This window comes from Glandiceps talaboti, chromosome 16 (assembly GCF_964340395.1).
Source record: "Glandiceps talaboti chromosome 16, keGlaTala1.1, whole genome shotgun sequence".
Lineage (NCBI taxonomy): Eukaryota > Metazoa > Hemichordata > Enteropneusta > Spengelidae > Glandiceps > Glandiceps talaboti.
The window spans coordinates 16,183,717-16,200,956 of record NC_135564.1 but is presented as its reverse complement, the minus strand read 5'-3'; the positions used below and the strand labels follow the sequence as shown (position 1 = coordinate 16,200,956).

Genomic DNA, 17,240 nt, shown 5'->3' with positions numbered 1-17,240 from the left:
TTTTAATTAGTGTAATAAGGGGTAAACACCAGATGAACACTAAATAATTAGATATAATTAGATATTATTCCCCAATATTTGTTTTTCCTTCAGGTATACTTCCACGAGCATAATTGATGGGGAAAAACCGGAACAATACTGATGATTTGAAATTTGAAATATTGACTCATATTTCGAGCACCACTAAACCAATGATGTAGACACGTGTTGTCTTGAAGTAGAACGACCAGGTTACATAAAAAACAAACTTTACTTAAAGAGTTCAAACTGGTTTGTGTGCGCTATATTTACAATGGTGTTCTTCAACAAAAACCACTCCAATCTTTCCTGTAATCTCATTCCTAGGGTATTAACTAGAAAGAAGCCTTAAGGTGGATGGTTATTGACAGGACGAGTGCGACTGAGAGTGTACGGTAACCTGTACGTTCTGAGAGTTACAGTATAAACATACGCAAGTACCTTCTTTGACTTCACACCGCTACGACAAAATTCTTACTTGCAAAGGAAAACCTTCAGATACATCAACCAGGGTAAAGTAATTGTCAATTAATTCAACCCTTATGAAATGTATCATGTTCTAGAAACAGCTGATGAAATGTACAGTATATGCTCGCACTAGGGTAAATATAAACCAATATATTCACTTTGGCGGTAACACAATTTCCTTAACTTAATCTCTTAAGCAAACGGAAAGAAATGAATCTGAGATAGTGAAGATAAAAGTGAAAGAAGCTGGTGTGCTTTGCCTTGAGGTCGGCACACACAAAGGAAATGAAATGGTACATGACTTGAAATGGGGTATAGTCATATAGGGCTCTATGATTGGACGATGAAAACGACCCCTTTGTATATAAAGGCGAGGTGTCAAAATCGGGGCAGATGTACATGACATGTCATACAATTGAATTGATAAATACCGTTATGCTAACCAAATTATGTATTTATATTAACATGTGATATCCACTCTGTTGTCGCGCAATAACACTTATCTTTACACGATTCGTGATAATGTCAGTTCGTCATGCACTAAACTCATGGCTATTAGTGTTCTGAAGGCACAGTAACCAACGTCAAGTTGGTGCATTAAGATGACATAGGTATGCCAGTTTCATGATTCATTAAAAAAAATACTACCAAATCAGAGTGACTGTAAGGTTTCATTAAGACAGCATGATGTTTTTAACGTCTCACACAAGGTTTTCTGTTACAAATTACACAAACAAATAAACAGGCACTGATAGCGCGCAGCCATATAAAATGATACAACTTATCTCACTGTGAACACAAATCAAAGATAAAACTGTTATTTGTGTCCACAGTAAGATAAAATGTAACATTTTGGGTACAGGTGCGCGCTAGTAGTGCCTGTACATTTTGTGTGTGTGTAATTTACAACAAAAAATACATTCTGTGAGATGTCAAAAAACATCATGTATGCCGCCTGACTGCAACTCTATAGTCACCCTGATTTTGTAGTATATGGAAAGATCTTCTCGCCATCTCGTTCGGAAGATAATAGTTACCCGAACACTATCTGTCAACTGCTGTCTTAGCTGGCGGTTGTAATTATTCATTGACGGAAATGACTGTCACCTTTATATATATAGTTGGCTGACAGAATATTAATATTCGAAAAAAATCGTTGCTTCCACCATGATGTAAATGAACACGGATATTACTTTATAATTTTCACATCAAATAGGAAATTGAGTTCATAAAAATCATAAAATGGTAAACATTGTGGTTTTCCTTGTGGTTTATTTCCTCTTTACATAGTTCTCCGACAAATATAACGCAGATAACCAGCCCAGCTTTAAAACTGTGAGTAAATATGCTATGCATGATATGAAACCTATCCTCATCTCTATGGTAACAAAACTCACTTCATTGAATTTATTACTAATCCAAGGTGTTAAACTTAAAATTGTACATTATTATCATGGCTACATGAAATACAAACATAACCTCAATCTGCGACTTGTTTCGCACCTCAGTGGGCTTTTTCAAAATGTTTCTTATCAGTTTCCTCACTATCATATCATTTTGCTAAAAGTTTTGCGGATGACCCTATTTTGTTCATGTTTCTTATTACTTTTTCATAGCAACAAAAGGTAAGTCTGCTGATTTAAAAAAGAAGAAGTAAAAAATAAAAAAAAATCATCTGCACGTTTCGCTGCCACTCATTTTCTTCCTCTCTATTTTCTGTTTATTGGATTCCTAGTAACAAGCCCTTTCCCAGCTTCTCTACACAATTGGCATGTTCTCAGCCCCCTACCTGAATAACTTCCATCATGAAAGAAATGCTCTGTTAGTGAACAAGTGTAGTCGCCGGCGCCATGACTGTAGATAACGTCAACAGTCCAGACACCTGCCCATTTTTGCCAGAGAGGGCACTGTTCCGCAGAATATTAAGAGCGGACGAAAAGACTTTTTTATTTGATGTATATTATAGGAGCTGTTTGGTCGGTCGGGTAATGAGAAACAGGGGAAAACATAGAGTCGATCTAACCTCAAGTACGACATACTCTAGGCATATATGCCTGACGTCTCGCACAAGTTACCGAAAATAAACTATAAACCTGAGACAAATTTTCGTTTTGTCACGAATATACCTCTAGCGCATGTTTTGAAGTCTTTGAAATGCAAGCTGAATGTGTATCATCTATCTGAGAAGTTCAACAAAGTGGAAGCTAAGAGATAAACTTTGTAATGAAAAAGCTCATTTCTTATCAAAATCGCTGGAAGGTAACATACAGTGATGACGTCATCTCACTCACTCATAAAGACGGCGTGTTCATCCTCTTCGTATTCACTGTACATGCCTGGTCCACCATTTTCAACGACAGAAAACCCCTTATCTCGTATTTCGTAGAGCCCAAAATCAGTCACCTTCAAAACAAACCGACTGTCCACTACACAGTTGGAGGACTTCAGGTTGCCATGGCATCGGAGGAAACTATTTTGGATATATTCCAGTCCCTGTTACGGAACAGAAAAAAAAACATGGAATGATGATGGAGTTTTTGATTATGTCATTAATTTGGCGGTGGACTGCTAGATTGAGGGTATCAGAACTTAACAGTTCAAGTGCTTTAAACGTGATTACTCAGTGTGTAGCTGATGGTCTACCTATCAGAATTAGCACGCTGCACTGACTGAAGTTAATGTATAGTTCACGTGAGGTTTCAATATTACATGGTTGTTGGGAAATTAAAAATGGTACAGGCATACCTTACAAACGCTCTATCATATAAATTGAAGGAGAAAAAGACTGCATGTCTGTATGCTTAAGGACCCATAAACTATGATTACGGACCCAGAAATTCATTTTCACCAACCTGCATCGCTACGGCACTATGGGAATTAAAGAATGTGAAGAGATTCACAACTTTTAAAAAAAAAACAGCGGCCACATAATCCTGGGGCCAGCTGTGAGAAAAACAAGAAGCTGAAAACATTGTGTACAAAAACATTACAGCATAGTGTACTGGAGAAAATATTTACCTTGCAAACGTCCAACATCAATGATAAACGGAACATCCAATCAAGTTTAATGGCATCGTTTTCAAGAATGTCCTATAAATATCAATTTAGCGAGAATTCAAGTTAGTAATAATACACAAATTATCCATAGGAAGATAAACAATCAATATCTACAAGTATAACACCTCCACATCCTCCCCCGAGTGGAATACTGTGTACCTCGTGACTCCTAAGGCTTACGACGTTCGTCTTCGTGAAATGATTTAACATAAAATTATATATGTAAGATAAAATAATATTTTAAGAATAAATATAAACACAATGTTATTATGGCATAACAAACAACAACAACAACAACAACAACAACAACAACAACAAAATTATTATTAACAACAATAACAAACAACAAACAAACAAACAAAACCAAACAAACATACATACATAAATACATACATACATACACAGACAGACAGACAGACAGACAGACAGACAGATGTAGACAGACAGACAGACAGACAGACAGACAGACAGACAGACAGACAGACAGACAGACAGACGAATTGAAACAACCGAAGTGAAGAACATGGCTACACTCGATTTCTATTCGCTTCTACCATATCAATTTTCCAAAGATGTTTTGAAAAGCATCAGTGAGCAAATACATAATGCTGATATAGTAATTTAGAATTATTTCTCTGGTGATGGCAAATAATTTCTTAGAATTGTGAAAAAATACTAACGAAATCGTAAGCATGAAACGTACCGCTTTATAGATAATCTATGAAATGCCCCGACAAAGTGTACAGGCAACTACAAAGTCGCAGATTCATAAACATTGAATTTAGATGCATAGGTTACAAGGTAAAGTCTGAAACAAGATCGATGACTATTTAAAAACTTTAACGAATAATCAAAATTCACAGAGTCTAAAATTAGGTTAGGCCTTGCCGCACAAACCAGAATCAGAACCGACGTGGCATGACGTACAATAATAAATGTTTTGACTTTGGCAACTGTCTTTTGAGATTGAAAAATTAAGATCTAAATCCTCTAAAATGACTGATGACTTTAGAATCTTGCAGTGTAGCCATATGCTTGCCTGCCATATTATATACAATGACAATCACGAAACCTGAAAGAAAGCGTCGCCTGGCGCGACACAAATCTTACCAACACTGCTATATTTTATCGCTTGGCTAGACGAAAATCTTGCCAATATTGCTACATCTTATCTGATGTGACACATATCTTATTTATAACAGCGCTATATGTTATCGTCTGGCTCAACAAAAGTCTTACTAAAATCGCTACATTTTATCATCTTGCTCAATGATTATTTCTGTCAGTAAAGTTTTTGTTAAGCCATGAATATCTATCACCTAAAGGTAGTTCGCGAAAAGCATATTTAGCGATGGTCGCAAGATTATTTGTCGAGTCGCACGATAAAATGTAGCAACGTTGGTAAGCTTTGGATTCAGACGATCTTCTGGTTCAAGTTAACTTGCTTCTATCGTGATTACTAGGTTCACTTTGATGGCATTGGGTATTTGCCGTCATTTGAACTCTGCAACGAAAGTGTTCCTACAGAAACCCCGATTTGGATGTATTTTTTATCAAACAAGATGATTCCGTATACTCTGTATAACAAGGAATTGATACAACCCCGTGGCTACAACGATCTATACACCGTATTACACGCTTATACAGGTGACAAAAACACACAGAAGGGCACACACTAACTACGGGAACTGACATATGATTGCCCTGGGTACTGGTTTACCTCTTTAGGCACACTTAACTTACTGCCCTTCTGACAACACTACCTAACTTACTTGTAAACTGCCCTTCTGACAATACTCCGTTATCAGACAGCTTCGGTCTTGGTGGTCGAAACAAGCTCCAATAAACCGAGTAGTGTTCACCTGACTCAAATCACGTAGCTGAAAATACAGAATTCAAGAAAACACTTTACCACAGGCTAAGTTTGGATATTTTTAATGTTGATTCAAAACAAAACTTTTCAAGTAATTACAAAGAATTTCGAACACAAATCCTTTCAATTGACTGAACTCAAATTTAAAAATAATATTAAGATAAAACCGATAAACGATCCGATAACGTTAATTTTTATACGGATAAAGAGTGTCGAAGAAATCCCTTTTGTGGAATCAACTGTTACAACAATTTCAGAAGACAATGGTAATGTCATAGAATATATGAAGCACTATTCACATTATCCAAGAATAGTTTAATCAACTTGATTAAAAACTCAGCTTGTGCCAATGCAACCGATAAGGTCGCGTGTGAACCTACCTGTTTTAATTCAAGTAACAGCCTTGGTGTTAACGCAATGCGTTTCCCAGGTGTCAGAAATTTAATAGCGTAGACGTTGCCCTGGTTATGAAAAAAACGCAAACAGAATTTGTCAGTCGCCATTGACTAAGCAATATCCACAGACAAAGCAACATCCGCTCAGTAAACAAGTTATTAAAAAGTGTTCCCTGGATTTCTTTCAATTTCCCCTTTCACGGAATGACAAATGTTATTTTCCTTGTTATATGCAAATATGAATGTATATCGCTGTGAATCACTGTGATTTACTGTTGCTATGGTTAAGTAAAAACCATCTAATTTATTTAGATGTCACCATTTTCTTTAAAATAATGGCATGCATGTGATTCGTAAGCACGGTAAGTGTTTATTCACAAGTACAAGTAAATAACTATAAGAAAGCAGAATATTAATGCCGAGAATGAAGAAGAAAAAATATATTAAGATAGTTTTATTTTTATACATGGATACATATTGTAACTTCGTGGCCTTTGGTAATTACTTTTGCATAAAAGGACACAGTATGAAACTTAAAATTTATGGTCTTTGGTAGTAACCGTTGTTTAAAGGAACACAGTCTGTATGTAATTTTATGGTCTTTGGTAGTTATTATTGCATAAAGGGAGTCTGTAACTCTATGGTCGTTGGTGGTAACTGTTGGTTAAAGGAAACAGTCTGTAACTTTATTTTATTGGTAGTTACACTAGTTGAGATATCCTTATTGCATTCCATCTGCATATTATCATTTTGAATAGTGTCTTAAAACTGGTAGAGCTCTGACTACTTCTCCGAATGTGATAGAAATGTAACATTATTACACAATTTTTAGTTACCAAAATATTAATGAGTCAGTCTCGGTCAAGCAGTTTGTACTACATACTTAACCACTTATATCTAACTTTCTCAACCTCAATATATTATTGTTAAGTTTGAGTATATATTATGTACAGCCCATTTCATGTTAGCGTTTACTGGCTTTGTTAACTATAACCACGCTAAAACCAATAAGAAACTATACATTCTATAATTCAAGATCGCAAGGTCGCAAAGTTCAGTGGCGATCACCAATGTTTAGATGTTTCCAATTGATGTATGCATCGTGGCACAATACTTTTCTTTTCTGTTTAGTTTTCTTTGTCTTTAGACAAAATGTGGCAATAAACTGTATTCATTCAATCTTGCTATCTTAAAGTGTAGCATGTCCAGTTTTTAGTAGTTTCTGAGTGGTTGCACCAAACAGAGCCAGTGAGCGCCAACATTGAACGGGCAGTATGTTCATTATGTAAACTAACATGAACCGAAAATTAGTCCTAGATAAAGCCTGCACCACTTTTATAATACGAAAGCCAGGTATGGGTAAGAAAGTGAAAAATACTAATATGTATTCATAAGAAAGTCTTTAAAATCAATTTCTCTAGTGTTAGTCGACGTTTACTTTGATTAGATCTTTAATGACTACATATAATCAATCATTCACCATTAGTTTCCTCTATTATCAACTATTACATTCGTAATAACTAAGGATACGCCACAGGGCTGCAAACCTTTCTTTGGGGTCTTTGATTAAGTTCAGCATTTACTGCAAATGATTCACTGTAAATTATTATATGTAAAATTAATCTCCCGACATTTTTGGATCAATGTGACATACTGATTGCTTTTAACGCCAATTTATGAAGGTTTTCATATAATATTTTTAGCCATTTTATGATCTTCGGGGGATATATGTAACAAACTGAATGTTATTAATTTCATCATACTGTCATGTTTTCTGATAACACTGTACCTACGAATAATAAATGGTAAGGGCAAAGGTCAATAATCAAATAATATTACGTCTTTGCAGTCTGTGGTTCACGTCACTCAATAGATGTGTGCTTCATAAACAGAAGAAAATGTTGTTCATTTTAGACTAGCAAAGTTGTTTTTTAGTTTGACGATTCAGAATTAAATGTTTCAGCGATCATTCATATAAGTTTTCAAATAAAAACGAAATCTTAAGCGGCCGCGAAATCTCGCGTGATTATGAAAATGTTTTGTGGAAAACACAATACTCGCTTCTACATGGTCTACAATATTGTTAGAGTATATTGAATGTGATTATTTCCAAAATAACATTAAAGAATCAATAAAATCGAGCAACAGACTTCTTTATTGATGCATCACATTTGAAATAGATGAACTGAACGGCAGTTCGTACCACAAATAACTCAAACAGGCACGGAACCCAATGCCATCATTTTCAGCCGTCTTTGTACTTAGTCATGAGCCGCCATTTACTGTTACATACACTTAATATCCCCCTGGCTTTTTCAGCTATCGATTATAATCAAGATCAATAAACCCATTGACATTTTTTTGCTTTCTCTCGAACGCATATATATGAAAATGAAAAATATATTACTTTTTCCGGTGTATGTAGCATAGGTTATTCCCACTCGTTTAGTTTTCTGTCTTCAATATATATCCATTCAAGAAAGTCTCGAAATATCAATTTGCAGTTAACAAATGGTTATGATACTAGTGGGAGACCAGTTTTCTCCCAATTTTATCCAGCGTCAAAATAGTATTACCCTGGGCCAATTTATTTGAAATAAAAGTGATTTATTATTGCCACACATCCGAGAAACTTCGCTTCATGAATCTTTACTTTTCATATAAAGGAAATGCATTTAAGTCAGGAATATACACATCATTTGTCTTCATTAGTCTTATGAATAGTGGTTGTAATATAATTCTGATGTAAATTAAAGAGAATGCATACTGCAGCTGCAGTGCGTGTAATAAATATTCGCCATTGACATGGTATCTATATATGTGTTTGTTTATGGCTCTTGTAGGTAATATGTTAAAGGAAATGGGATTTTCATCTCATAATGGCAAAGGAGCTGAGAGACAATTCTTCCTTTGATAGTGTAATTTGAAATGTTTTCCGTGTCCCTTATGCTCTCTGAGATAATTACATGATCTGTTTTACTACTTTGTCATCCGTTGGTTATGGTATGTCTTATTTCTTGTAAAGCTTGTAAAGCTTGTAAACTTCCACCTGATTATTCATACATACATACATACATACATACATACATACATACATACATACATACATACATACATACATACACAGACACACATACACGCAGACAGACACACAGAGACAGACACAGACAGTCACACATGGACACACACAACACACACTTACCTTGTATGTAGCATAGGTTATTCCCACTCGTTTAGTTTTCTGTCTTCAATATATCCATTCAACAAAGTCTCGAAATATCAATTTGCAGTTAACAAATGGTTATGATACTAGTGGGAGACCTGTTTTACTACTTTGTCATCCGTTGGTTATGGTATGTCTTATTTCTTGTAAAGCTTGTAAAGCTTGTAAACTTCCACCTGATTATTCATACATACATACATACATACATACATACATACATACATATATACATACATACATACACATACATACATACATACATACATACATACATACATACATACATACATACATACACATATACATACATACATACATACATACATACATACATACATACATACATACATACATACATACATACATACATACACATACACACATACACGCAGACAGACACACATAGACAGACACAGGCACAGGCACAGAGACACAGACAGTCACACATGGACACACACAACACACACTTACCTTGTAAATACAGGTCTTGGTGAAAACTTGATCTGTCTCGGCGTTCGATTTCAGGGAGACGGCTGAATTCTAAGAAACGAAAATGTAATGTTGGTTTGAAGAATTACAGCGTTTTAATACAACAAAGTATGTACAGTGTTAACCTAACCACCAACACTATCTTTAATGATCTTTATATCATAGTGTTCTGGTAGAGTTTGTTACAAGAGAGTTCAAATTTCCGGGGTTTTCCTTTTTAATAAGATTCACCAAATTAAAGTTGTATTTATTATGTTTGTGTTACCTTCATGGTAGCCTGCGTCGCCCCCATCTTTCCGTGTAGTATAATATCGTCGTAACTGATTCTCCATAACATATTAGCAACTGCCTGCTGTAGCTTGTATTTCCTGCAAAAACGACCATATAATTTTAATAAAAGTGTGCATGGTACATTTGCTGTGATAACGGATTTTAGGTGGTTTTGCCCTGATATCGGTTGACATTGTGCAGCCATCGATTCATGCAGAACAAAACTGTTTGCGCAGAGTTGACATCAATAATGTATGGAGTTACTTCCAAACCTGAAGGACTATAGAGTTTCAATAAGGCGGCACGATGTTATATGCATCGCACACAACCCTTTTTTCCCATGAAGATATAAACAAATACAGGTACTGATAGCGCGAATACATGTGAAAAGTTACCTTTTTCTCACTGTGAACGAAATAAAGTTTTGTGTTTGAATTTATTTTGCTTGTTTCAACAGACAGTGATGTTGATTTGTGTTCACAGTGAGATAAAGTGTATCATTTTGTATACTTGCACGTTATCAGTGTCGGTATTTTGTTTTATATAATTCATAACAGAAACACTGTGCGAGACGTAAAAAACATCTTGCTGCCTAATTGGAACTCTATAGTCACTCTGTTTTGGTAGTAACACTACTAAAGACCTGTAATCTTTGAATTGTGTGAAATGTACCTGCTGCAGAACAGTAGGCAATATTCTATTCCCTGGCGTTTGTTTCGAATACACTATTAAATAATGGTTAAAGCAGACATCGTTATGTCATTCACTAAACTTTTATGAAAATAAAACCACAAGGATCGCGACCACTTTCAGATCATTGAAAAGTACAAAGTGTATGTTAGGATCATTTCATTAAGGTGTATTAAAATATATCGTAAACTTATAATATTCGCGAGTTTAGATTGTTGTCACTACGTTCAGTAATGACAATATTCGAAGCACGTTCATCCCGCAAGTAGTAATGTTTGTCTCAAGTTGCAGCCCATACACAAACTGTAGACCGGTCAATAAAAAGGTTATTAACTTTACCGCAAAGAAGAAATAGTTCACTTCAGTCTATCTTGCGTTGTGACTTTATGTGACTGTATATTTATTATGTGACAATCACTAGATATTGTGAGCAAATACTCGAGTATCGAGTCAATACTTATGTACTCAATCTTTGTGAAAGGCGCAGTTTCGGAATCACTTAGAAATTGTGATATTTTAACAGCTGCAACTATTTCATGGTGTGTCTAATCGATAGAAGTATAGGATTACGGCCTTTGAGTTGAGGCGATGCTTTGAAGCTCCTGTCAAATTAACGTCAACAATGTTCTGCCATCAGTTTAGTTTTTTCCGCTGGCAACAATCACCTCTTTTATACCGCGTATTAAGAGTTGAACATCGGGAAAATGGATTAAAAGAAAGATAATCAAATGAATTGTGTTTTCCATGAATAGAGTGCTTCATTATTTAATTTCTACAATTAAACAATTATACCTGACAATTAATTTGTCGACACTTGAACTGAAGTCGTATGACTGTTATTTCGTGATTTTTTTTGATGCCTTGAAGGTCAAGGTCAAGGTCAAATATCATAATACTGACAGAACGTTCAATCGAATAATATAATGGCTTTCGAAACTTTAATCTAGTTTATACAGTGTAGACTTTCGGCAGGATTTTGCAAATCCACATTCAAGCAAGGAAAAAAAAGTAGATTTTGAGATTTGACACAAAAAGACAAGATTGGAATCTAATGATTCTCATGGGATCATACACCTATAATTGAATGTATGTCTCTCTGTATTAGAGTTCTCGAGCAGAATGTACGAACAGTAGGTTTGAATGAGGAAGACAACCGCCCATTTACTCAAAGGTGATAGTGCCCACTATAGCGTGTTACCTTTGTTCAATGTTTGGAAGAAATTGGCAGAAACACGTCCAGAACGCATGCACGCACGGACAAACAGGCGGGCGGAACTCCTTTCTGTCGTCCCTCTCGACTCTTCTTAGTATAGCACATACGTTAAAGTCGATTTTTGATTAACGGAAACAGTTCTTCTCAACAAACTTGCCATTAATGAGTATTGGATTGGAATTGGCGTGTTTTGTAAAGACTCCCCTATGTATAACTTGTTATACACCTGATGAGAAATGCTGACGTGTCCAGACTTAACTAGTACTTGAAAACAGGATGTAGTACGTGTGAGGTATCAAAAAAAATGTTGTTTGATGACTTCCTTAGCCACATATAACTTGCTCACAAGACATTGACTTCCTTGAAAGAAACAACAACATTTGAATTCCCATAATAGAGCGAATGGTAATCTAATATGAGATGCGTTTTCCCGTGATTTCACGCTGTTGATGGCAAAGTATTTGTTTAACGGATAAAGACATAGTGAGCATGACATCATACATATCGTAGTATTAGCTAATCCATGGAAGGAATCACACATATAATGCATATTCCAGTTTTATTTGGTTTCGAGTTCAAGCGTATCTGGTTGGTTGGTATGTTATATATTTTCAAAGACTGCCTGCTGATCGTTTACCTTAATGGAAGAAACTGGTTTCTTTTTTTCTCTTAAAATATTGTGTAAATTCTCCATAAGGAATTGCACATATCCCCAATTTGAAATACATGTTGACCCTAATCTTAATCCTAAATTCTCACCATAGACACTAATATGTATATAATTATTGTACAGGCAGTGTACTACTCTACATTCTATCCGACAATTTGAAAGAACAACCAAGTAACTTATAAAGCTGCAAATGGAAAAAAAAGATTGCTTGAGCGTTGAGTGATGTCTGTTTTAGACCTCTTTCAGAACAGAACCCAAGGCATTTACACATTGTTATCAATAATAGCAGGGACATGTCTACTGGCTTTCAGCACAATTTCTGAGCTATTAATAAAATGTCACGAGAGCATGTGTTTCCTTGTAATTAACGTTCTTGCTTGACATCAAAGTACTTTCAAGGGCAGCCCCTTCAATTCCTCTTGTCGACGTCTCAATTTATCTCCCTATAAAATGTGAATTATATGCTGATTGTAATGTCATATGAACCCTATCACCGAGTCAGACTGATGATGTATCGGCCAGATCCAAAAGAATGTTGATCACATTTTCAAAAATCCTGAATAATTTGATAAATGACATTATGAGTTTTTATGAATAATTCACAGAAAAAAGAACAACTTTTGACAGCTGAGGTGCAAACTGTGATTAATTTGGAACTTACCTGTACATAATAACGATTACGATGGCAAGAACTATCAGCAAAACGGCAAACACTATGGCAACGATATATGCTGGATTCAACGGCTCTGTTGAAGACAAAATTATTTTTGAAAGTTTGAAGGCATTCCGATAGGCAAAGGACGTAAAACATATATATAGAAGACAAGTTAGCTTAGTGGTCCGAAAGTATAATTAGATATTATTCCCCAATATTTTTCTTCATTCAGCAGGAAAATACTCGTGACTAAGGGTTGTAACTACAAGTAGCTATAATTATACCATCGCAAGAATTGTAAAGAAATCGGGGAAACTAATGGCATTTTTGAGCTCAGCAGAACCAATGACGTAGATACGCGTTGTCGTGACCTAGACACGCGTTGTCGTGACGCGACCAGAGTATATATGCTATATTTTTTTGCTGAACCTGGATCGTGCATGGTATAAAATAGTTCGAAATATTTTATATAGCTGATGCAAAGAGTCCTCTTGGCGGTAATAACGTTCTGTGCAATTTAGTGTTACGGTGTTTTCCAGATGACCTAATTGTGACATATAAGCTAATGTAATATTTGAAGGCTTGTATGCATACATTAAAGATTTACGTTGAAATTTTAGTTTCAAAAACCTTGAACTTGATCAGCTGTTTTGTTTGAAGTAATGGACATTTATACCTAAAGAGTGGACATACGTTGTATGGATTCATGAAATGAATAATAAGTGAATATAGTGTTTTTAAGCACATACGTCGTGACTAATAAATGATTTTTTATTATTTCAACTGGAAAAATAGTGACCTGGCGGTCCTCGACATTTACCTAAAGGGAAGCGTTATTTCCCAGGGAAAAGGTGTAAATCTTGTATACTTTATATGTTTCCCACGTATACTTTCTTTTACAGTCAGAATAAGACCTTGATTATCCGATTTCACGCCGATATACTCATATCCGTTGGACCTGAACAATCACATCTGCTTATTAGGTAAGTGCTCAGCGGTAATTTCAAGAAAGAACTGCCAATCGTTGTAATATTAAATAAAACATTGCTCATTCCGAGTGGATTATTCCCGTATATTTAGTTTCAAAAAAAGGTATTTGTTCAAAAGGAAAACACTCACTGTGAAAAGTGGAGGTTTATACTAGTGTAGTTTGACAGGCTGTCAAATAATTGAGGCTACGTTGTTGTATATATGGTGTTTGGTTTTTTACAAAGACATTACAATTCAGAACGGCGACTTAACGTGATTAACTCATTCCCACTGTAATTTGCTGTGACGTGCCTGAACTTTGCGATGCAATTAGTGAGATATTTGTGGCAATTAAACTTCATTAGGTATACAAACCTTCTAAGCAGAACTCTCTAGTGTTAAATGCCACAATTGTAAAGCTTGTTAAGCGACAGTGCAGTATAAAGGCCGACACTATGGTCACAGTACCAGGTGACAGAGTAAGACGTATAGTGGTGATTACAGATATGTTATTGCCAGTTGGGCAGGATAGCAACCCCGGGCAGCAACCGTACCGTGGATATGTTATATGTTTGATTCCGGTGGCCTTTGACTATTTACTTTTCAGAATAGATTTAATTTCATACATACTTCACATGAAATAATATTTACTTAGTTCTCTTTGAAATATGCATTAATAACTACAAGTAATTCACTTCAAGATTGATCTTAAGTCAATACTATTATCAGCCTGAGACATCAAACAAGAACACACAAAACAAACACATTTTTCATGATCATCAGAAAAGTGCATTATCTTCTATATACCCACGCCATTAAAAACAGTTATACGTCTCTCCAAGTCGTTCCCCTTGTTTTAAGCAGGATATTTGTTAACAGGAGACTTTCTCGAGTCAATTCCAGTTAACAGGACAATTGTAGCATAAAGAAGTGTCCACAAACTCGTTAATCGTCAATGAAACTGTTCGCACACTTGTCAACCGTCAAACATGCTGGCATGTCTTAGTCTATATTTTTAGTTGTGCACCTGTTCTTCAGCAATACAAAACTAATGCACAGACAATATGTAACTATGGGCATAACAAAACGCCATTTACCTTTTTCAGGGCAGTACTCATTGAAAAATCCACAATCAGGTTCATCTTTAGGGGGTCCAGTGGCTCCCCCAGGCCAGTGAATTTGACGTCCAGGAACTTCAACATAGGTCTTGCTGTGGCCAAAATAATGACCGACGACCTGATAAGAAAACAATACTTAGATTACCAATTTCTCGTTAGCTTAGAGTGTATCATGAATTATACAAAAGATTTATACTACAAAGTACGGTTGAGTAATAGATACTCAACGAGTTCGAGAGGGTTATATGCCAATGAACTAGGCTCCGTCCCGAGTTTTTGGCACATAACCCTGCCGAACGAGTTGTCTATCTTACTTATAGTACGGTGTGATTGACTCAAACAGATATATAGGTCACACCCCTAAGTAAGAGTGGGTCATGGCTCCATATAACCAACCGAAATCAAGGCCTCTGATTGGCCAAGTCAGTCTAGCCGTAGTATAAGTTGTATTTAACAATGAGCAGTTTTCAGCATGTAGATCCAAAGTTACATCATTCAGCCATTGATGTGAAAAATAAATTGTCATAACGGGTCAATTGTCTAAGACTTGCAAAATGCGTATGATATACAGAATCTGTGGCCTGCTTATTACTTGTAAGTACAGACCAACTGTTCATGTCTCGCGTGAGTAGGTGTAATAATAAAACATGTGATAGAGTTTGGTTGTTCTGTGAAATTAAGGAGAAATGGTTACCTCAAATGTGCCTGCGACGGGATCAGTCATGTCGAACATCATGAAATCTGCGTCGCGATCGCCATTGTTATCTATAGTAACATCTCCTTGGATTCCTACAAAAGTAAAACTTTTATCAGTTTTAGACATCGTATCAGTTATGGCATTTGTATCAGTTTTAGATCTTGTATTGTGCATCAGAATATCTGATGAGTGTATATTTGTGAATGTTTCAACGAAAGTCGCAGAACCTTAAACAACGTTGTCTGGCATTTTATCATCTAACTGAACCAAAATATTACCAACAGTGCTACAGTGCTATCGTCTAAGTAAAAAACAATCTTACCAACAGAGATATTTATCGAGCAAGACGATGAAATGTTAGAACGATCTCTTGGTGATTCAGATGACAAAGTAGGAGTGTTGATAAGATTTTTGTTGAGCTAAAAGACATTTCGTTTGAGGTCCAGTGATTTCATTGTAGTATACTCATAGTGTAGCTTATCTCCCATCCAATCCCACCCAAAGGTACTTGGAAATAAGCTTCTTTCCCAAGAAGCATTTCGTCAACCTTTCTTCGGTGAAAATCATATTTTCTTCTCAAATGCTGAAGTCAGTTAATTCACAAGATTCATCAGACCCCATGCTTAAGATTTTGTAAAGCAATTTCACCTACTTCAAACATCGTATTGAAAACAAAAATGGTTGTGAATCTGGAGGTATGGTACTTGAAGACACACTTGAAGTCAATGAATCACGTGAGTTTTCCGTGCCTCGAGTGCCATAACCTTAGAAACATTCAGTGTGAGGTTTGTATGTCCAATTTGGTATTCTACTCAGTGAAATCGGATGAACACGACATTCCCACGTACTATACTATACAGTTTGTACATAACAAAGAACAGACCTCACAAAGATGTCTAAAAAAATCTACTCTGCAGGCTGTACTAAGCATAGCATTATAAAAAACATTACTTTCACTATCGGCCGTTTTTAAAATGGTAGTTAAAGAATAATCAGATACAAAATGACAATGCCCAGTAGGTATAATAAAGTACTTATTTTGAACTTTTAATAGATGATAAATAATAAATATCCATGTATTCAAGCCAAAATGTAACCACTTGTTGTGCTACATAATGCAAATCACTGTGATCAAGTTCTTACTAGAAATATGCTGATTAGTCTACTTAATATGCATAAATGTGTGTAGCATGTTACAATTCTTATAGGCAAATGCTTAGATATATACACACACACTCGCAGAAAAACCAACTTCGTTTTGAACATTAGCAACGCCCACGGGAGCTGAAATCAAATCTTCGTTGACTATTGAGTTATCGACCGATGTTGAACACATGTAATACGTATACCTAACGCAACATAAGGTTGTTTTGTTTCTGACTGATAGCAGTAAAGAATTTGTATATATAAATCGCTAGCCGTTAAATGAACGTTT

General features: G+C 35.7%; 1 protein-coding gene across 1 annotated transcript in view; it reads right to left on the bottom strand.

The window, feature by feature from the left end:
* Positions 1-17,240, bottom strand: part of LOC144447033 (atrial natriuretic peptide receptor 1-like) — a 59,358-nt gene that overhangs the window by 10,095 nt on the left and 32,023 nt on the right. Inside the window, exons 4-12 of the mRNA XM_078136902.1 lie at positions 15,803-15,897; positions 15,088-15,226; positions 13,028-13,112; positions 9,789-9,891; positions 9,506-9,574; positions 5,797-5,877; positions 5,316-5,423; positions 3,505-3,576; positions 2,778-2,979 (exon numbers count right to left, since the gene is read on the bottom strand). Of these exons, the coding sequence (XP_077993028.1) occupies positions 2,778-2,979; positions 3,505-3,576; positions 5,316-5,423; positions 5,797-5,877; positions 9,506-9,574; positions 9,789-9,891; positions 13,028-13,112; positions 15,088-15,226; positions 15,803-15,897 (954 nt within the window). The remainder of the gene's footprint in view (positions 1-2,777; positions 2,980-3,504; positions 3,577-5,315; positions 5,424-5,796; positions 5,878-9,505; positions 9,575-9,788; positions 9,892-13,027; positions 13,113-15,087; positions 15,227-15,802; positions 15,898-17,240) is intronic.